At 30.7% G+C, this 19546-nt stretch overlaps 1 protein-coding gene across 1 annotated transcript; it reads left to right on the top strand.

Annotated features, from left to right (window-relative positions):
- Positions 1-15417: 15417 nt before the first annotated feature.
- LOC112515829 lies at positions 15418-16951 on the top strand. The gene is made up of 3 exons (XM_025122767.1): positions 15418-15640; positions 15729-16195; positions 16286-16951. The coding sequence occupies exons 1-3, from the start codon at positions 15553-15555 to the stop codon at positions 16763-16765; spliced, it is 1035 nt and encodes a 344-aa protein (XP_024978535.1). The 5' UTR covers positions 15418-15552; the 3' UTR covers positions 16766-16951.
- Positions 16952-19546: the final 2595 nt, after the last annotated feature.

The raw sequence follows: 19546 nt of genomic DNA, 5'->3' as shown, positions 1-19546 counted from the left end.
ACTTCAACCATTAACTCAAGGGTACTTTAGTCTTTTTACTTTTTTATTTTATATATACATATATATAGGCGAAGGATCGTGTAAGAAGGGACGTTCAAGGCTTTCAACCTCCACTAGTCACCACGTTGATTTGAATCGTCAATTTGTTCTCTTTTTCTTCTCTCTCGACCACCAAACGCCTCCCCTTTTCTTCCTCCATCTCCTATGCAAATATATCTGCCACCCAGGCTATCCACCAGCCACGGCAACACGTCTTCCTCTTCTCTGCCTTTTCCAACCGTTTCTCGTAGCACCTCACATCCCCTGTTTTTTTTTCCAACAGTTTGTGCCCCTTTCACCCCAACCACCATCCTCATCCTTTTTCAATATCTGGCATTTTGCGTCCATTTTTGAGGAAGGTGGGTTTTTCATTTTCTGTTTAGTGTCTTCATTGGATAAAATGACCGAAGCCAATTAGGGGAGGGGGTGCAGAAGACGATGCACATACTTTTTATCAAGGTTGGGAGTAGTCACATAGGGTGATGTGTACTTAAACTTTTATATATAATAACCTTATTTATTAAAAATAATAATGAAAAAAGACCGAATTAGTCCTAATTAAGGAATTTTTTTCATGAGTTTTTCTCAAGGACGAAAAATGCAACAAAATAAAAACTATAACGATAACAAAAGTAAAATTTGTAAATCAGAAATGAAAATAACAATAAACAACAAACTTTAAGGACTAAAATTGTAATTTACTTTAAAAACAAATAAATACTTGTCAAACATAACAGATGAGGGAGAGTGGAATGTAGAATGTGGAATGGGAGTGAGTGTTGACTGGGTCTCTGGTCCATTGTCAAAGGTCAAGGATGACCCAACTCACTCCTACTCAATTAATCCACCTAATATTCACTTTTAACAAATATATATATATATATATGGTATATTTCTTTTACAATCTTGTGCATTTGTAAAACCCTTGCAACCTAATTAATTGAGATATTTATAGAAATGATGGGAGTTCATTTATTATGATTTGAATATTTATGGAATATGAATAGAGTTCATTAATTATGATTAATACTTWWTATTAKRAAACAATCAAAACTTCTATGAAATCACATATTCATCAAATGAAATGGACGGTTGAGATTGAGTTGTATTGGTTGCACAAATGTCAAGGGTTGTATAATAACCAACCTCTCTCTCTCTCTCTCTCTCTCTCTATATATATATATATATATATATATTATAAAATATTTGACAAAAAAATTTAAAAACAATTTTTACATGAAATATTGTTTATCGATATATATATATTACTTAAAATTCAAAACATAAGTAAATTGTACACGAGTATAACTTATTAAAGCTTTATTTTTAAATTTGTGTAACTAACTGTAGATAAACATAATATATACTATATTACAAAGCATTTGACTTAAACTCTTAAAAATCATTTTTATGCATAAGATAATGTTTATTGATGCATTTACTTAAAATGTAAGATTACAAATAGATTGTGCATAAGTACAACTTATTAAAACTCTAAGTTTGAATTTGCTTAACCATTTATAGATAAACATAATTAAATACTAGATAAATATCTCATTTTTATATAAAAAAATATAAATATAATTAGGATAAACATAAAGTTTAAACAAAATATTTAATTATTATTCTTACAAAAAAATTACATTTTTACCAAAAATAAAAAACTTCATTATTAAACTTAAATTAAATTATATCAAAATTTTGAAATGTATCTCTTGCATTATGTGAGTATCCTTCTAATATATATATATATATATATATATGTGTGTGTGTGTGTGTGTGTGTAGAGTTTGTTTCAAATACAACCTATCACATTTGTACAACCAATGCAACCCAATAAATTGAAATATTTATGGAAATGATGAGAGTTCATTTATTATGATTTAAATATTTATGGAATATGAATACAGTTCATTAATTATGATTAATACTTTATATCAGGAAATAATCAAAATTTCTTTAAATTATATATTCATCAAATTAAATGAACGGTTGAGAATTGAGATTGAGCTGTATTGATTGTACAAATATAAGAGGTTGTATAATAATCTACCCCTCTCTCTCTCTCTCTCTTTATATATGTATATATTATCAAAATAAATTATAATGTTTTTTTATATTTTTATTTTGGTTGCAAATAAAAATTAAAAGTCATATGTACACGTGGCAGAATAGATGGGTCTGATAGGTTGAGGAACCGGTCATAACAAATTTGTATCAAAACAAAAGAATTATTTAAATTTAATTAAAACAAAATGGGTTAGGTTCGGTTAACCTCTTAATATATATTATTTTTAATAACGTAAACAATTAGTTAACCAAATAATGATTTATTTATTAATAAGAAATTTTAAGAGGTGGCTAATTAGGGGTCGATTACCATACGCTTACCTAAGTAAGTATTTGTCGGTAAAATTCAACGCTATCATTTACTTACCGGTAAAATTTTAGTCCGGTAAAATTTTAGTCCACTAAAACGGTATCTTATGCAACAATTTACCTGATAAGCGCTAACCGTGGTAAAAATTATCGTACTCATTTATCGGGTAAAACTATCGGTCATTGCATTAGCTCTTACCGGGTAAGATTATTGGTTCTTGTCATACCGATAAGATAATGTGACTTGGTAAACTTTTACCAGGATAAAAGTTTGGTAAACTATTACCTGGATAAGCGTTTGGTAAACAACCTCTTAAAGATGCTAATTTTTTCTAAAATTGAATATCAAAAGTCAAAATCTCTACAAAAAATTAAATTTAATTCCAACAACTAGTTTATTTCATCAATTCTAACAATAACCATATTATTAAAATATTAAATACATTTAATAAAATATTTTTTTCCTAGACATCTATACTATATGATAACGCATTTGACAAAAACTCTTAAAAACAATTTTTTATACACAAAATATTGTTTGTTGATACATATTACTTACAATTCAAGATTACAAGTAAATTTTACATAAGTACAACTTATTAAAGTTCCATATTTGAATTCGTGTAACTAACTACAGATAAACATAATCAAATACATGATAAACATATTATTTTAAATATAAAAAATTCTAAAATATAATTAGAATAATCATTGATATCTAATAAAATATTTAATTATTATCTTCATAAATGATTATATTACTAAACATAAATTAAATTACTTTGTTACTAAACCTAAATTAAATTATAATAAAAAAAATTGAATTAAAGAAATTACACAAAGAAACAAGAACTTTTAAATAGTTAATTTGATACTAATATCTGATATATATATTTTTTTCAAACTTATATGTCATTTTCAAATTTATATTTTATTCAAAAATAATAATTTCTCTCTCTATTTAGAGATTTCTCTAAATTCAGATATTTTTACAATCTCCCTATCTTTTCTCAATTTTAACATACAAGATAACATAACTGTTGGAGCAAAGAAGTTGCTAAAATACCTCTTTTCTCCATTTTTACATAGTCGTTGGAGATGTTCTTAAGTATATATTGCGGATCATATAGCATGCAATTTTGTTTTCGGCTGTAGCTCACTTGATAAAGATGTAGAACAACTTTGCTCAAATATAAGATAAGTTATGGGTTTGATCCTGGGCTGCTCATTAGCTTCGACTGCTGAGCTTGTATCACCATTGATGTCCTTGAAGACGGGCTCCATATGAGACCGTTTGATATTGTCGGTAATCAACTTTTACCCAAATATTAGCATCTAAATTTAAAATTCAACAAAAAGATTATGATAAATAATAAGTTATCATAATGTATACACAATTTTTTGTACTTTCTAATCAATTTGTGACCGATTTTTTGAGATTTAAATTGGACAACTAAATTAAGTTAGTAGATGGTTTCAAACATCGTTTCATATTTCAGATTGATTGATTTTGATTTTCTTACATAGTTACATGTTAGAAATGTTGATATCAAATAACATGATAACACTTTTTACAACGTAGCAGAACATTATTTGAATATCGAAGTTTAGGATCCAGAGGACGATAAACATAAAAGTATAAACCAAGCAGAAAAATGTACCTTTATCAATGCCTAAAAAAATTGAATGAATCTCGGTATAATCCGTAACTTCTTCTAAACAATCATGACTAGAACTGACATAGCTAGCTTCTAGAAGCATCCATTCAAACAAACATGATGATTGTCACACGACACAAGTACGATATTATTTATAGCCTTTTTTTTCCTGAGTGTTGTAACGTTCACGTCACGAGTTTTATCGCTGGAAACTTCTCGAACTAGTTTCTAGGTTTCTCTTTGTTCGAGTAATATCGAATTTCGCGTCGTAGACATCAGAGGAGAAGTCTCCCAAGCTCCTCCGTATGGCATGTGACGGATAAAATTGTTTCATATCAGAAAATTGAATAAAACCGTCAAACAATTAATAAATTTATCTTCAACAATTAAATTAATATAAATTTGTACGGTTTTAAACCGTGAAAATTCTATATTACATCTTAAATATTGTATTAAACCAAACATCCGCACCATACGTCACAGTTCACACCACGACAAATGTCGGTATCGTATACAATAATTTTTTTTTTCATTTTAAAATTAAAAAATAAATTTTCTTGTGAATATAATATTCTGACAATATATTGAAAACAAGTTAGCAAGGAAGAGATGAGACGGCTAACATGCATTTTATGAAAACAATTTTAATTGACTCTTAAAAGTCAAAATACGCCCACTTCTTACGAAAACGGAATATAAAGAAACACAAGACGACAAATTTGTCGAGTACTTTTAAGCACACAAATCTTCATCAATTCCGATACAAAATCAAACGTGTGATATTGTTACCATACGATGATGATAGATGTGAAGTTACTTAGTGATGTGAAGACCACGTGTCCTGTAATCTAGGTCGTGTTAATGGTTGTTTATGTATCTGATTTAGTATAATATGTGATAAATTATAGTATCGCATAAAAAACAATCTTATTACATGTGATAATATATGAAAAGGCTTAGTGGTATACATGAGAGTTGACTCACAACCTAGGCAGGGGCGGACCTAGTGTGTCGCCATGGGTGGCACATGCCACCGTATTATTTCGCCTCCGAAGGGTAAAATTTTTAGGTTTGTTAACGGTGCTACCGTATCGTTTCGGAAGGTGCTACCGTATTTTTTATAAAATTCTAAGAGTCGTGCTACCGTATCATCATGAAGGTGCTGAGAAGAAGCAAGAAGACGCCGGAAAACCAGAGGATGCGGCGGCGGTGATGGAGATGAGGAAGAGAACCCCAATGCTTTAAATATTAATTATAAAGCGTATGGGTACTCACCAGCTCCACAAATGTTCAGTGACGAGAACCCCAATGCTTTAAATATTAATTATAAAGCGTATGGGTACTCACCAGCTCCACAACCCAATGCTTTAAATATTAATTATAAAAAAATAATAGGTTTCATATGAATTAAACTATATTTAAATCTGGTTATTTTAATTTTAAATAATAATAAAAAAATTATGAGATATTTGGTTGTGTTTTTTTTAACCAACCTGGATATCCAACCCATTATGTGAGCCGACTAATCTTAGAGCGACCACTTACTTTTGTAGATAACCCGGAGTCACCGTATTTAAATCTCCGTGGCTACAAGAAGATTTTTATTTATCATTGGATTTGAACATGTGATTAACAAAAATAACCATTATCAGTGATTCAATTTACCTCTTAACAAAAATGTGTACTTTCTGATTAAGCCATGGAAAATGGTACACATTTATACCTTTTATAGTATTTTATATTTTTTTAAAAGGTTTTTGAGTTAATTATACTTTTAAAAAGTAAATATGATTTAGGAGTCGTTTACTAAATACTTACTCGATAGTGCTTACCGGGTAAGATTTTAGTCCACCAAAACGACATTGTATGCAACAATTTACCCGGTAAGCACTAACCGTGGTAAGAATCGTTGCCAAAAGATGAAGACACGCTGAAGACAAATTTAGGAGTTGTTTCTCAACATACTTTTTGTAATTATTTTTGGATATATATTGACCGTTTTCAAAAGATGAAGACGAGTCGGGTAAAAGTTTAGGAGTTGTTTATCGGTACAATAAAAATCATATTTTTTGTAATTATTTTTAGATATATATTATATTATATTAATTATATGGTGCCACCGTATGAAAAATTTTCTGGGTCCGTCCCTGAACCTAGGTCGCAACAAAAGTCATCCACGTCTCTAATTTAGTATCACACGTGATTAACTATAGTAAAAATGTAAAATGGTGTTCTCGTATTTTCATAAAAATAAAAATGTTATCGTTTGAATCATTTTATATATATAGGGTTGTGTTCACATGAGATCAACCTGTTTTCGTGAGACTGTGTTTTTACATTTGAAACTTCACAATAAAATATTGTAAAGATTAAAAACTCCGAACATTCAAGCAAAAACACTATGAAGGTTATATTCATAATGTTTTAAGTGTAAAAAGGTGGTCTCACAAAAATAGGTTGGTCTTACATGATCTCAAGTCTCTCTCTTTCTCTCTCTCTCTCTCTCTCTCCTCTCCTCTCTCTCAATATATATAGACAAAAGATCGTGTGAGAAGAAATATTATAGTGAGAAGCTAAGAAAAGATCTGAAACCTTAATCACTTCTAATTTTATACCTACCCATGAATTACGTTTTAGAAGTGAATTGATTTGATGCATCTCGGTACACCTCATTAGTGTTGACATTCGATTATGATTGATCTAATGATGGAGATCTTTTCTTATGCTTCTCATCATAACTTTCATTCTCAACGGAACCCAACTCTATATGTATGTATGTATGTATGTATGTATGTATGTATGTATGTATGTATGTATGTATGTATGTATGTATGTATGTATGTATGTATGTATGTATGTATGNGTATGTATGTATGTATGTATGTATGTATGTATGTATGTATGTATGTATGTATGTATGTATGTATGTATGTATGTATGTATGTATGTATGTATATTTATATATAGGGGCCTAAAATCAAACGAGAATTGTTTAGTTTGTGGTAACTATGAGATCCAACATGAACCAATCACTCAAGATAATTATTATGATTTCTTAAAATAAGTAGAAGAGTAAATTAGTAAATTGTGTCGAATATTCAATTTATTTTAATTAGTTTAATATTCTAATTTTGAAATAAATATGTGTGTGTGTGTGTGTGTGTATATATATATATATATATATATATATATTAGAATGGACGAGATCACCACTTGTGACCCTCTTTCCCCATCGTCGGCCAAAACGTGCTTCATCTTCAGTGCGATGCTTAACACCAATCCCTCTGCCAACATCGTCTGATGCCTCCTTCTCCCCCATCTCCGACTACTGCTGCTTCTTATTCTCTATCCATCTCCAACCACCGACCATCATATCCTCAACTCTCATCTTCACAGGTCCGATTCCTCCCTGTTGAACAACTGAGATCAGTTTTGGTTTTTCATATCCCAAGAGATCTGGTTTTTGCACACCTAGATCAGTTTCGATTTCTGGTTTTTGTTCAAATCTCATTTTAGATCGGGGACATAACCCAGATCTTGCTAGAGATGTAACCCAAATATCATCGGAGATCAAACATAGAAGATGTAAGATTTTTGGATGTAAACCAGATCTCTTTGGAGATGTAACGTCGAGTGTATACAATGGTAACACAGTTGTATTAATCAACCATATCTGGTATCATAGTGCATTTTTTGTCGTTATACGAAATGTATCACAATATATTGTTGTTGTTTTATGAAGTGCAACACAATATATAAGGTAATGTTGTTCTACTAAGTGTATCACAATGTGTTTTTTCGTTATTTTATGAAGCGTATCACAGTATGCATCATGTGTTGGTCGGAAGTTTGACAAAGATAGGAGAGAGGAGAGATGATATGTAAGATTTTTAAAATACCTAAAATGCCATTTAATTAAAATTTTAAGTCAAATTACCAAAATTATTAGTTTTCTAATTTAACCATTGATTTGTGGTTGAGATTGGATATTACAGTTATCACAAACTAAACAGTTTTCCCTTGAATAACTCTACATACATACATACATGCATGCATGCATGCATGCATACATACATACATGCATACATACATACATACATACATACATACATACATACATACGAGAAATTTCAGAAGAAAACCTAAAAAATGAAAAAAAATGAAAAACACTCCATCAATTGTTAAATTAATTAATCCAATGGATGTAATTTAAGAGGCAGTTACAATTTTAACTTTAAATTTAAAAAATCTCCCACCATTGTTTTTCAAACTGAAAAAATATATGAAATATAATCAAAATTTGAACAAAACAAATCACACAAAAAACATTCATATTTTTCTTCTTAATTTGACATCCATACTCATATATTTTTTTTTCATCCTTTTTTCGTGGTTTTCTAATTTTCCATTTATTTAGCGTTTCCCCCTGAACCTGATCATATAATATATATATATATATATATATATATATAGCCGAACAATTGTTTGACAAAAAGAGTTAAGGTGAGAAATATAAGAAGAAATATGAACCATTGATCACTTTTAATCACATATCTACCCATTAATTGCGTTTTAGAACAAAATTGATCTGATGTATCTTAGTGCACCTTATTAGTATCGACATTTAATTATGATTGATCTAAAGATGGACATCTCTTCTTATGCTTTTCACCATAACCTTATTCTCACAAGAATCCAATTTTATATATATATATATATATATATATACACATGTGTGTGTGTGTATAGGAGCTTAATCATTTAAAAACTTTAGAATATGTGAGATCCAAGAGATCCATTTTAAGCCACTAATTTAAGATAAATTAATATTATTAATTAATGAGATAACTAAGGAGATAATAATCGTTATTTATTAAGTAAAAATTAATACATTTTTAAAATAATTCCATGTTTATCTCTTTCTCTCTCTTCGTTTTAACATACACATTGTGCACATAAGATGAACACAATGTAAAAAACTTTAATAAATTTTTACTAGGGTATTCACAACACACGGTACACATTAATGGTATTTGTTTTGTGTTTACAATATGTTCATAAACGATACCAGATCTCGTAGATTTAAAGTGTGTTCACCATGTGTTTACAAACTATAATAGTATCCATGAAATTTGAAGATATTAAGCTTCTGAATGAATTCTTGAAGATCATTGCTGCTAAAGCTGAAGTTATAAAGGTCTGAAGAATTTGCTGTTTTTGGACTTAAATCCAAAAGGGGAGATTGTTGAGATAAAAATGTTGTATTCAAGTCCTTGAGCTTAAAGTGTTTTAATATGCTTTGTATTGTAGTTTACATGCTTTGTAAGCTAGTTTAGTTCCCTTGTATTCCTTGTATAAATAGGAGGTTTAATTAGTTTTGTTATTAACAACTTGAGAGTATTGTATCCGCCCATAGAGTTGGGAGATAAACTATGAGAGACATCATTTTTGCATCAAGAACTCTATACTTCAAGAAGATCAATATACATGCCGATTTACTTGATTCTATTATGTGTTATTGATATGTTCTTAATTTGATATTTGTGACTTGAATCTGGGCTAACAAACAATGACCCTTGAATAGCTGGACGAGATGGTTTAGGATAGAAGCAGGGAACGTACTTGGGATAGTAGTTGGAAGGGAGAAAAATGGATCTTAAGCTCTGATACCATATAGAAGTAAGAATGTGATTGAGTAGAAAAACTTAATTGTATTATTACTTGTAGGTGTGTAAATATATACATCTGAGTAAATCGTAATCTACAGAACTAAATCGTGACTTACAATCAAGTGATTATGAGAGAATATTTAATTAATGTAGTATTGATTATGAGTATCTCTATCAATTATTTCCAGATTAAATACTTGTTTTAGATTGACAACCGATATCCAAGCTCACTCAAAATATGTGCAAGGCGCATACTCTAAAACATCAAATATATAAATATTACCCTATATTAAAAACACCAAAGCATAGGTAAAGAAGTACCAAAAAACAACACCTCTTGGTGATGAGAAAGACCTGAGTCCACCGAATATGGTGGGAACACAAACGTAAAACACTTATAAACATTCTCGAGTTCACCTCGGGCCATGGATCCCTGTATACGACTCCATTGGTTCCACCGCAAGATTCTTACAATGACCCTACTGTCTACTCTACCTCTAGATAAGTTTCACCACAAAAGTCAGTTCCTGTATACAACTCCAACAAGCACCACCGTAAGACCTAGCTCCGTATGACTCAATAGAGTACCACCACAAGCTACTAGTTGTGTATATGACCCAATAGGGTACCACCACAACCTCTTAAACCATGACCTAGTGACCACTCACTAGACTTAAATGAAGACATCAAAACTCCATATTTAACAATATGACAAACTCCTATGCCTATGGACCAGTACATTACAAGCTAACTTACATGACTCTATTTGAATGACTAACACACTCAAAATATGTAATGTTTAACAAATATGCAATAAATGCATTTTACATTCAAAGCTCCACTTGGATCTATTTAAACTGGACAAAGGTCCTCGAAACTCATTTGAGTTAAAATCAAGCCAATAGACCCCATAAAACACTTGAGTATAAGTAAAGTCAATGTAGATCACGTAAGCCAAAAAGACATATTTCCTAAACATTTAAGTCAAACACATGATATCTATAACATGAATAGGTTCATAAACCATCACTTTATTGAAGCATAATAGCAAAAGGTCCAAGACCACATGGTTTGTACTTTCAAAATTCCCACAAAGCAATAAAAGGGATTTATCCAAAGATTTATATACTTATGACCAAAAGGGATAATGTGCCACTATTAGAGCTCATAAGTTGAGTAAAATCCCAAAATCACATCCAATCCGTATTAAATTCAGTAATCCCTTTGACTTGTTTAACAAAAACATTAAAATCATCAATAACCCAAGATACATTTTTCAAGGGTTAAAATAATATTTTACCCCAACTCATCCAAATGTCCGAGAACCCTGATTTGACGGAATAAATATACTTTGGTGTCTCAAAACACCCAATAAAAATATCATAAACATTCTTATAGATTTCACAACCCAAATATGCATAAATGCACACTCATAACCCTAGCTTTTAAAGTTGAGGGATGAGAAGGTTACCTATATCATATACTCTTGAATCCACCAAGAAATGCTCCTCCAAGGCCTCAAAATTGGACCTAGGGCTCCAAAGTATTCAAAAGTGAGAGGAGAAGAGAAGAAATGGTGAAAATGGATAAAAATCGGGGTTTTAAGAAGTTCCCAGGTGTCCTACACGACCTAGCCCGCGACTTAGATCACGTGGCAAGTTGCCCACACTCTAGGTCTGCCAAAACAATGACTCATGCTACCTCGACCACCAGCCAAGTCGCCTGGACCGTCCTTGAACCGTGCCAAAACAATGACTTACGCGTTTCCTCGTGTCGCATTGTGCCGCACCTTGTCATGGCCCGACCATTCTCTGACCGTTCCCGACTATTATGTGATCATTTTCCCAACCATTTTGCCGACCGTTCTCCAAATGTTGCATACTTAATACCAATATTACTCATTAGTATTAATGTCCAATAAAAATGTAAATAGGGCATAGCCAAGTGGCAAGACAACAGGTTTTGGTCCCACTATTTGGAAAAAAGGGAAAAAATTATTTATATACGACAAATTAAACTTACACACTTCTTAACTTTTTGTGAAAATTGAACCCTCGATTTTCAAGAAAGTAGAATTGTCAGGTACCACTGAACCAATAACCATTTTTATAGAAATTCAATTTCATCAAATTGGAATCCAATTTTATTTCTATTGAATTCAATTATTAATATTATTGTTATTGCCATAATATGTTAATAATAATAACAATATCATTGCCATTATTATTATTAAAATAATATAGTATTACTAGTGTTAAATAATAATAACAATAATAACATTTAAAATATGATTGATGATTTAAATAATAATTTATCATAATATTTTAGCATGTTACCACAGATCTATATCAAGATTAAAATCCTTCAATATCTTAATTAGGGTTGTAAGCGAACCGAACGAACATGAACAGAGGCTTGTTCATGTTCGTTCGTTTAACTTGACCGAACAAACGAACGAACACGAACACTAAACAAACGAAAATATTTGTGTTTGTGTTCGTTTGTTTAGAAATCAGGTGTGTTTGTGTCCGTTTATGTTCGTTCATTAACATGTTAAACGAACGAACATAAACGAACGAGCTAAACGAACATAAATAAATATTATTTGAATTCAAAGTAAATAAATAAAATATTATATATTAAATTCAATATATAAACGAACGAATATAAACGAACGTTCACGAACATAAATGAACGAACGAGACTCTTGTTTATGTTTATTTGTTCAACTAAACGAACAAAAAAATTTGTTCATATTCGTTCATTTATTACATAAACGAATTTTTCGTCGAACGGTTCACAAACGGTTCGCTGAACGTTCGGTTCATTTACAACCCTAATCTTAATATAATCATCAACACATAAATTTTTCCATGACATGATGTGCTCCTTTAAATTTAAACTTGACTTGTGATATTTAATAGTACTGTAAATTCGATCTACTGATAAACATTAAATACACATATTTGTTTGGTTCAATTAAGACAATCTGTATTAATAGAGCTGGTGGTCTTAATAATAAGATAAAAGGTAAAATGCATGAAATAATAATTTATTTTTCAAATTTCTTTATTATATATTATATTATATTTTTTTTTATTAGATTCATGTACTTTCAAAATATTTTTTATTAGGGTATCGTACTTTCAAAATTTTTGCCCGTTATAACATTGTGTAACATTTTAAATTAAATATACTCATTATACTAGGTTTCTTTGTCACCTCATCGTTTCCACATAGGCTGTCCGCATATACTATAGTTTTGACATGACATTTCTTATTATAGCATTGTACTTTCAAAATTATTTTATTATAACATCACTAATTTCTATTGCAACATTGTACTTTTAATTTTAATATTTTTATCTCAACAATGGGTAAATTTAATTAAAAGGTTACCTAATACTATAACGAGTAAATTTTTGAAAATACGATGTCTTAATAAAAATATTCTAGAAAAGTAGGTTGTTATTTCACGCATTTTACCCTAATATAAATAATATTTTAGTTCAAAAGTCTATTTTTTTCTACACACTAACGAGGGCCCATTCCTTAAATGAGTTTATATTGATACTTTAGCAAATAATTTTCTTAAAAATAAATAAAAAGGATGTGAACGCACACAAGTCGTTGCAGAAAAATGAAAAAAATAAAAAATAAAATAAAGAATAAATAAACGTGCACTTGAAAATAAAATAATACCTATCATGTGTCGGTGTTTTGTTTCATGTGATTGATATGTGTGATTAGGGGTCTTTTGAGGTATCGTTTGATACGAAAAACTAATAGAATGGGAGTGGATAGAACAAAACTACGTTTTATTTGGTTTGAAAAATCTTTATGTAAGATGAAGATTGTAGCAGCAACAATGGAGGTGGTGGAGGAGGTTGTTGCAGTTGCAGTAAAAGAGAAGATGGAGTTGGCCACCGGTGGTGGCGACGGCTGTGACTAGCGGTGGTGATTAAAACAAATACCATCTTAAGGTTATATAATAAACGATGATAGATTAATAATATTTTAAATGTTGTCTTATTCTTATCCCATTTTGTTTCACAAGAAAATGTTTTTTTGTTCTACGTAGTTTCATCTTATCTCAGTTTTTGTCCCTGTCGTATGTCATGTTAAACGTGGAATAACGAGTTCTTGTCCTGTCTTATGTTGCACCAAACATGGGGACTGTGAGTTTTGTTACGTTCTGTCATGTCCTATCCTATGTACCAAATACAGCCGAAATGTACACGGTTGATTTAATTGGAATTAAAATCAAAACACCAAAATTTCTAAATCCACCACTGTAATAAAGGATATGATGTTTCTATTAAATCATGGTTGAAAATATATTACAATATTTGTGGAAAAATTTAATTATTATTTGATTAGTAAATAGAGTTAAATGTATGAAATAACAACCTACTTTCATAAAATTTCTTATTATAACATTCTACTTTTGTTTTTCTTTATTACAGCAATGTACTTTCAAATTATTTTTTATTAAGGCATTGTACTTTAAAAAATCTACCCATAATAGCAATGGGTAACCTGTTACCTTTTAAACCAGTTAACCCTTTGACTTTTTTGCTTGTGTGGCTTTAATGAGGTGATGTGGATGCCACATCATTTTAATGACTTAACTAAAATTAAAATAAAAACATTTAATTTGTTTTTACTTTTTTCTTATTAAGTTGCATTCAAATTAAATATTCTTAGAGTAAAATATTTATTAAATAAATATGAAACATTATTTTCGAGATATATTTTGTTTGTAAAAAAAGGTAACTTTTCTTATTTTATGTTGTTCAAATAAATACATATCTTTTAAAGTTCTCTTTAAAATATTAACGAAATAAATTGTTATTTACAATTTTTTAATATTGTTATATTAATAAGTAATTCAAAAAAATCTAATTAATTTAATATATTTATACGTCAAGTAAAAAGTTTTTGAACAAATATAATATATTTTTTAAAAGATAATATTTTTTGGTAAAATAGAACAATTCTTATTTTCCTTTTTTTCAAAAAACACATATTTTTTTAAAAATGTTAGCGAGATAAGTTGTGTTCTACTAGTTTYATTGATATTGGTATATTAATGAATAATTTAGAATTTTTTTAATTCATTTAATACATTTATTAAATAACATGTAAAATATCTAAATATTGAAATTAAAAATACAGTGTTTAATAAGAACTAATAGATGCTATAATAAAATAATTTTGAAAGTACAATGATGTAGTAAGAAAGTCACATCACTATATTATATGTGGACAGCCTACGTGGACAATGAGGTAACATGCAAACCTAGTATAATGGGTAAATTTAAATCAAAAGGTTACCCATTGCTATAATGGGTAAATTTTTCAAAGTACAATATCCTAATAAAAAATAATTTGAAAGTACATTACTGTAATAAGAAAAACTGAAAATACAATACTATAATAAAGAAATTTATTAAAGTAGATTGTTATTTTGTGTTTTTGCCCTAATAAATATGGGTTGAGCTTAGAAGCCCATAATATGAGCCCACTTTGACAAACGACGCCGTATGACGAAAGCCAATCCACTCGCAACGGCTAGTTTCCAAAATACGGCGATTAGCCACGCTCCCTCTTCCCAACGGTCATATTTGCCCCTTTTTATCCCGTTGTTAGAACCCTAAATTCTCAATTGCGTTCTTAAAACCCCTTCCCATCTGTATTTTACCCCCACTCCAATCGCTCTGTGTTTCTTTGTCTTCTCACTGCAAATCAGTTTTCCGGCGACTATTTCAACTTTTCCGGTGATCACAGAAACATAAAGGCCTATAATGGAGACTCCACTATCATCAAGAAGAATCACAAGATCACAAGCTATGATGGCTCTGGCTGCAGAAAACACCATACCCATGTCGTCAAGTGAGTTCTCGATCCTTTGGTAATCTCTTTTTGAATAATTTTATCAAATGGGTTTCGTTTTTGATCTTGAAAATCGGTTGTGTTTTAGGAGGAGAGAATGAAGAATCTCTGAAGTTTGCTCCGAAATCAAGACAAAAATCCAACGGTGGAAAACATCAAGAACGAGAAAAGTCTGCACTGATTGATATAACAAATGGTTCACCGATCGTGGGTCTTGCGATGGGAAGTTTAAAGACTCCATCGTCAACGTGTTCGAAGAAGAGGATGATGATTCAGAACACCCAATCGAAACAAGCCACGACTCCTGGATCTGGAGAGTCTTTATTAAGAGGCCAAGTGAAAACCCTCCTGCAAAAAGTCGAAGAAGAAGGAGTGATCTCAAAGATTTCTTTCGAACACAACCCTTTGATCCATAAACGTTTTATGAACTCTCCGGTTGCTGTTCTTGCTCCAACGCCTGCTAATACGCCTCAAGTTTATGACTTTTCAACTAACAACAATGCTTCTGAATCCTTTAATGTTTCTCCAGTTGCTGAAAACTTCAGTTTCTCTCAGGTTTGATTCATCCCCCAAACGGGTTTCTTGAGATTATTTTAACTGGGATTTTGTTAATATATTCTTTTTTCACTGATTACGTGTATACAGATGCTTAATGAGATCATCATTGAACCAAATCAAGAAGATAAGAGTGATTCTGATGAAAAGATTGTGATAACAAGATCATTGTTCATGGATTTCTCCGAGAAATTCGAGGGTTCTGATTCACCTGTCCAAGGTTCTGATGCATCAGTATGGTCGGTTCAGGTGAACGCAAGCACGAGCGAAGAGTATAAAGACGAAGAAGATGATGAGGATTACGAAGATGGTGATGATGTGGTGGTGGATGAGCTTTGTGAAGGAATCAGCAAGATAAGTGTCAACAATGATGCTAAATTCACTGGGAAACACATAAGGTTTGTGTACAACAGTGACGGGGAACTCGAAGGAGAGATGGAATCATCATCGTCGTCGTCGTCAACAAAGACTGCATCTGGGATCTTGTGCTTGAAGGGTTTGCCAACACCAAAGGGGAAACATCTGAGGTTTCCAGAAGAGAATGAGAGTGAAGAAGAAAGAAGTGTCTGATTGATGTTTGGGAATCTTTTGTTAACATGTTTTGCTTGCTTTTTGGTTGTCTTTCTTGCGACACCAACAATCCATTCAAAGTTTTTGGTTTTTTTAAGATTTGAAGTTGAATTCGTATCATACATACATATATATGTTGATATCTCTCAATCTCAATTTAGTGAAAAGAAGTCTTCATTTGTCATCATACCCCCTTGTTTCTCAAAGAATCATGAAACTACGTTTTAGTCCATCAAAACGATATCTTACGTAATAAATTACCCGGTAAGCGCTTACCGTGGTAAGAGTCCTCGCATCGCTCTTACCGGGTAAGATTTTTGGTTCTTACCATATTCATCCGGTAAGGTAACAAGACTTGGTATTTACTTACCCGAGTAAACGTTTGGTAAACACCACCTTTAACTTTTTTTTAAATTTAGAACTTCAAATATATATGTTGATTATCAGTTATGCCTCATCTTGCAAACCCAAAAAAGGTTATGCTTAATACGCGTTTTCAGGTCAGTTTTCAAGTTTTTTAAATCATATAACGTTATTTGAAAAATTGTTCTATAAATACAAACGTCTTGTAAAAATTACATGACACTTCTCAAAAGTATCATATAAAATAACTAATACAACACTTAATTTTTAGAAAGGGGTGGAGGGCAAAATGAAAATAAATTCGAGAAAGCTAAACCTTCAACTTGTTGGTAGATAATCAACCATTTCACCAAAAAGAGTCTTACTTGGACGGGTAAATATTTTTCTAATAACCTTTCGTAATAGCAATAACCAATGAAAAAGTTATGCATTAGGGATGTTCTAAGACACTTTATTTGAAGAGTCGAACACTTTTGAGCGGTCTATAAACTCGATTTTGTTATAATAATGTGATAATTTTCACGTTTCTAAAATAACTAATAATTAATCAAATAATACATGAATAAAAAATTAGAACCAAATACTTTCCCAAAAATCTTAACTGGACCTTTAAGTCCATTCATAATAATTGAGACAAATAATGCTTAAGTATATATATATATATATATAATTTTTTTTTATTAACCTGGATATCCAACCTGCTATGCGAGCCGACTAATTTCAGGACGACTACCTGCTTAGTAGATAACCCGGAGTCACCGCATTTGAACCTCCGTGGCTACAAGGGGATTTTTATTCCTCCTTGAATTTGAACTTGAGACCTTCTGGTACTATTGACTTTTGGAGCCAAGCTTAAATCAATCAGACACCACCCTTGTGGTTATTATTTTTTTCTTATATAGTTGTTTATTATAAATACAACATATTTTTCCTACCAGAATTCAAAAAACCCAGATAATACCTTACTAAATTGACAATTTCCGAATTAAGATTTTGAAACGTTCGTTTTTACAACATATATCATCTTTTCGTAACACAAAACGATAATTTCTTTATGACAAAAAAAAAAGACAAATTGTATCAAAATAAAACATACTTTTTTTTTTTAGTTTGTTATGTTCTTGATACGAGTAAAATTAATGAATTTAGCAGGTAAAAGAAAAGAATTTAGGGGCCGTTTACCAAACACTTACTCGGGTAAGCGCTTATCAAATACCTTACCAAGAATCTTATCTAGTACGAGGGAAACAAGGACCGAGAGTCTTACCCGGTAAGTGAGGGCGATGACTCTTACTATGTTTTGGTGGACTAAAGTCTTACTCGGTAAGTAAGTGGTAGTGATTTCCGATAAGTGTTTACCGGATAAGTTTTTGGTAAACGGCCCCTTAATATAGATACAAATATTTACACTGACAATCACTTTTGTCCAACTTGATTTAAATCAGTTAATATAAATAAATTAATTTAGAATAAGTTGATGAATGAAAACAATTAACATGTAGTATTTTTAGTGATGATTTATATATAACGTCAATTCATTTATGATCAAACAAAAAATAACATAATTCATATAATCGTAAGAAATTAAATACATAAAAAGGACATCTTTACAATATAAATATATACATTTGGGATCATGTGAGACCAAAGTTTTTTCGTGAGACCCGTAAGACCAATTCTCAACCTTTAGATTAGATCTACAATCTAAACATTTATAATCACAAAATTGCCACGAGTTTTCTCAATAATCATAAAATTGTCACCGTGCAACTTTAGACCATTAGATCATTAGCTTATAAAGTTGATCAATGAACATAAATCGGTCTTAAGGGTCTCACGAAAAACCCTTGATCTCACGTGAACCCAACGACACATATATATAAAATACATCAACGTTTTTATCATTATTATTCATTTCATGTAATTTGGACCCAAATTCACCAAAATTAGACCAAAACAAAATTTGAAGTGGGGATAGGACGGAGGTCAAAATCACACAAGTAGTGACAATAATTAAATTAATGAGTGGGGTACGTACCTCCAAATTCAGCTACTTTTGATCCCTCTTTCCACACAATATATATTCCCTATCGTACGTAAAAAATTGGGTTCACGTGAGATAAGATTGTTTTCGTGAGACATGATATCTATACTTAGAACTTTACAACATCGAATCTTTACAGCAAAACACTATAAAGGTTTATCTTCACAGTGTTTGGTGAAGTTTCAAGTGTAAAAATCGTGTCTTACGTGTCTCACGAAAACAACCTTGTCTCACATGATCTCAAGTCTCTCTCTCTCTCTCTCTTTATATATATATATATATATATATATATATATATATATAAACCACCCAATTTGTATAAACCGTGAAAACCACATTCAACCAATCATAATTTTTCATTTTGTTCATTTTTT

Source organism: Cynara cardunculus (assembly GCF_001531365.2).
Source record: "Cynara cardunculus var. scolymus isolate 2C chromosome LG 7, CcrdV1, whole genome shotgun sequence".
Taxonomy (NCBI): Eukaryota; Viridiplantae; Streptophyta; class Magnoliopsida; order Asterales; family Asteraceae; genus Cynara; species Cynara cardunculus.
The sequence above is the reverse complement of the archived record's forward strand: the minus strand, read 5'-3'. Positions and strand labels throughout refer to the sequence as shown.

What these genes read in the sequence shown, in the direction of transcription:
- LOC112515829 (XM_025122767.1), top strand. Translation starts at nt 15,553, where the DNA reads ATGGAGACTCCACTATCATCAAGAAGAATCACAAGATCACAAGCTATG. An exon ending in CACCATACCCATGTCGTCAA is followed by an intron (nt 15,641 to 15,728) that starts GTGAGTTCTCGA and finishes GTTGTGTTTTAG; the next exon opens with GAGGAGAGAATGAAGAATCT. An exon ending in AAAACTTCAGTTTCTCTCAG is followed by an intron (nt 16,196 to 16,285) that starts GTTTGATTCATC and finishes ACGTGTATACAG; the next exon opens with ATGCTTAATGAGATCATCAT.